This window comes from Nicotiana sylvestris, chromosome 6, assembly GCF_000393655.2.
Source record: "Nicotiana sylvestris chromosome 6, ASM39365v2, whole genome shotgun sequence".
Taxonomy (NCBI): Eukaryota; Viridiplantae; Streptophyta; class Magnoliopsida; order Solanales; family Solanaceae; genus Nicotiana; species Nicotiana sylvestris.
In genome coordinates this window covers 6,728,957-6,730,326 of record NC_091062.1, presented here as the reverse complement: position 1 = coordinate 6,730,326, position 1,370 = coordinate 6,728,957, and the positions used below count along the sequence as shown (strand labels likewise).

The following is a 1,370-nucleotide window of genomic DNA, read 5'->3' as shown; positions in this document are numbered from 1 at the left end:
CTTGCAAAGCATTGACATGGTCTACCAATCCTTCATCCTCAGTCACATCATGGTTAAACAACACAACTTCCAAAGGGTCCTCCACATTTATCACAACACTGGTGTCTTCAATAATCACCTCGGTCACAAGATCAACATAGGAACATACTTCGTTGTTATTGGGCTGCCTCATTGATTTGAAAACATGGAATACAACTTTTTTATCACCCACCTAGAAGCTGATCTCCTCTGCTTCCACATCAACTAAAGCCTTCCCTGTAGCTAGGAAAGGTCTCCCCAGTATAATCGGCATCTCATAGTCAACCTCGCAGTCAAGAATCACAAAATCTGCGGGAAGTATGAACTTGTTGACCCGCACCAGCACATCATCTATAATCCCTAATGGCCTCTTCATTGTCCTATCCTCCATCTGCAACCTCATGGATATGGGTCTTGGTTGCCCAATCCCTAATGTCTTAAACACAGAATATGGCATCAAGTTAATGCTTGCCCCTAAGTCGCCCAAAGCATTAGAAAAATCGGCACTATCAATAGTGCACGAGATAGTAAAAGCACTGGGGTCTTCTAGCTTTGGGGACATAGAATGCACAATGGCACTAACTTGATGCATCATCTTGATGGTTTCACAATTCATGGATCTCTTCTTTGTTACCAAGTCTTTCATAAACTTGGCATATCCTGGAATTTGTTCTAGAACTTCCACCAAAGGTAGATTTATCGACAAACTCTTCATCATAACAATAAATTTCTTGAACTGGTTCTCATTGTTCTATTTTGCAAGCCTCTGAGGGTATGGTGGAGGAGACCTTGACAGAGGAGTCACGGCTTTGGGCACTACCATTTCCAGTATGTCTATTACGTGTTCCCTAGACGGGTTCTCATCATTTTATGTCTCCTCCACGATGTCATCAATGTCAATTCTCACTTCTTCATTCATAATATCATCACCCACTTGCACATCATTGCTTTGATCATCATTCTCTTGCACTAACACATCATCACTCACAACCTTTCTTGCATTCAAGGTACTAGCAACTCCTCCTCTACCACTCCTTATAGTCACCGCCATAGCATGACCCATATTGTTCCCTCCCTTCGGGTTTACTACTGTGTCACTAGGAAGTTCCTCCTTAGGGAGAGTGTTCAAAGCTTGCGAAATCTGGCCAAGCTGGACCTCCAAGTTGTGGATAGAAGTATTATGAGATGCCAATTGGTCATCAGAGTCGGCGTTTTTCTTCATTATTTTCTCAAACATTAACTCAATTTGCTCCATCTCATTGTTTAACGAGCTAGGACCTTGAGACGGAAATAGAGGCGGGTTGTTTGGTTGTTGATACATCGGAGCCTTTGAAAGCCCGACACCTGATTCC

General features: G+C 42.8%; 1 protein-coding gene across 1 annotated transcript; it reads right to left on the bottom strand.

The window, feature by feature from the left end:
• Positions 1 to 211: 211 nt before the first annotated feature.
• Positions 212 to 733, bottom strand: LOC138870228 (uncharacterized). The gene has a single exon (XM_070148021.1). It carries the CDS (start codon positions 731 to 733, stop codon positions 212 to 214), a length of 522 nt encoding a protein of 173 aa, XP_070004122.1.
• Positions 734 to 1,370: the final 637 nt, after the last annotated feature.

Excerpts from the sequence above, each read along its gene's own strand:
- LOC138870228 (XM_070148021.1), bottom strand. The coding sequence starts at position 733 with ATGAAGAGTTTGTCGATAAATCTACCTTTGGTGGAAGTTCTAGAACAA.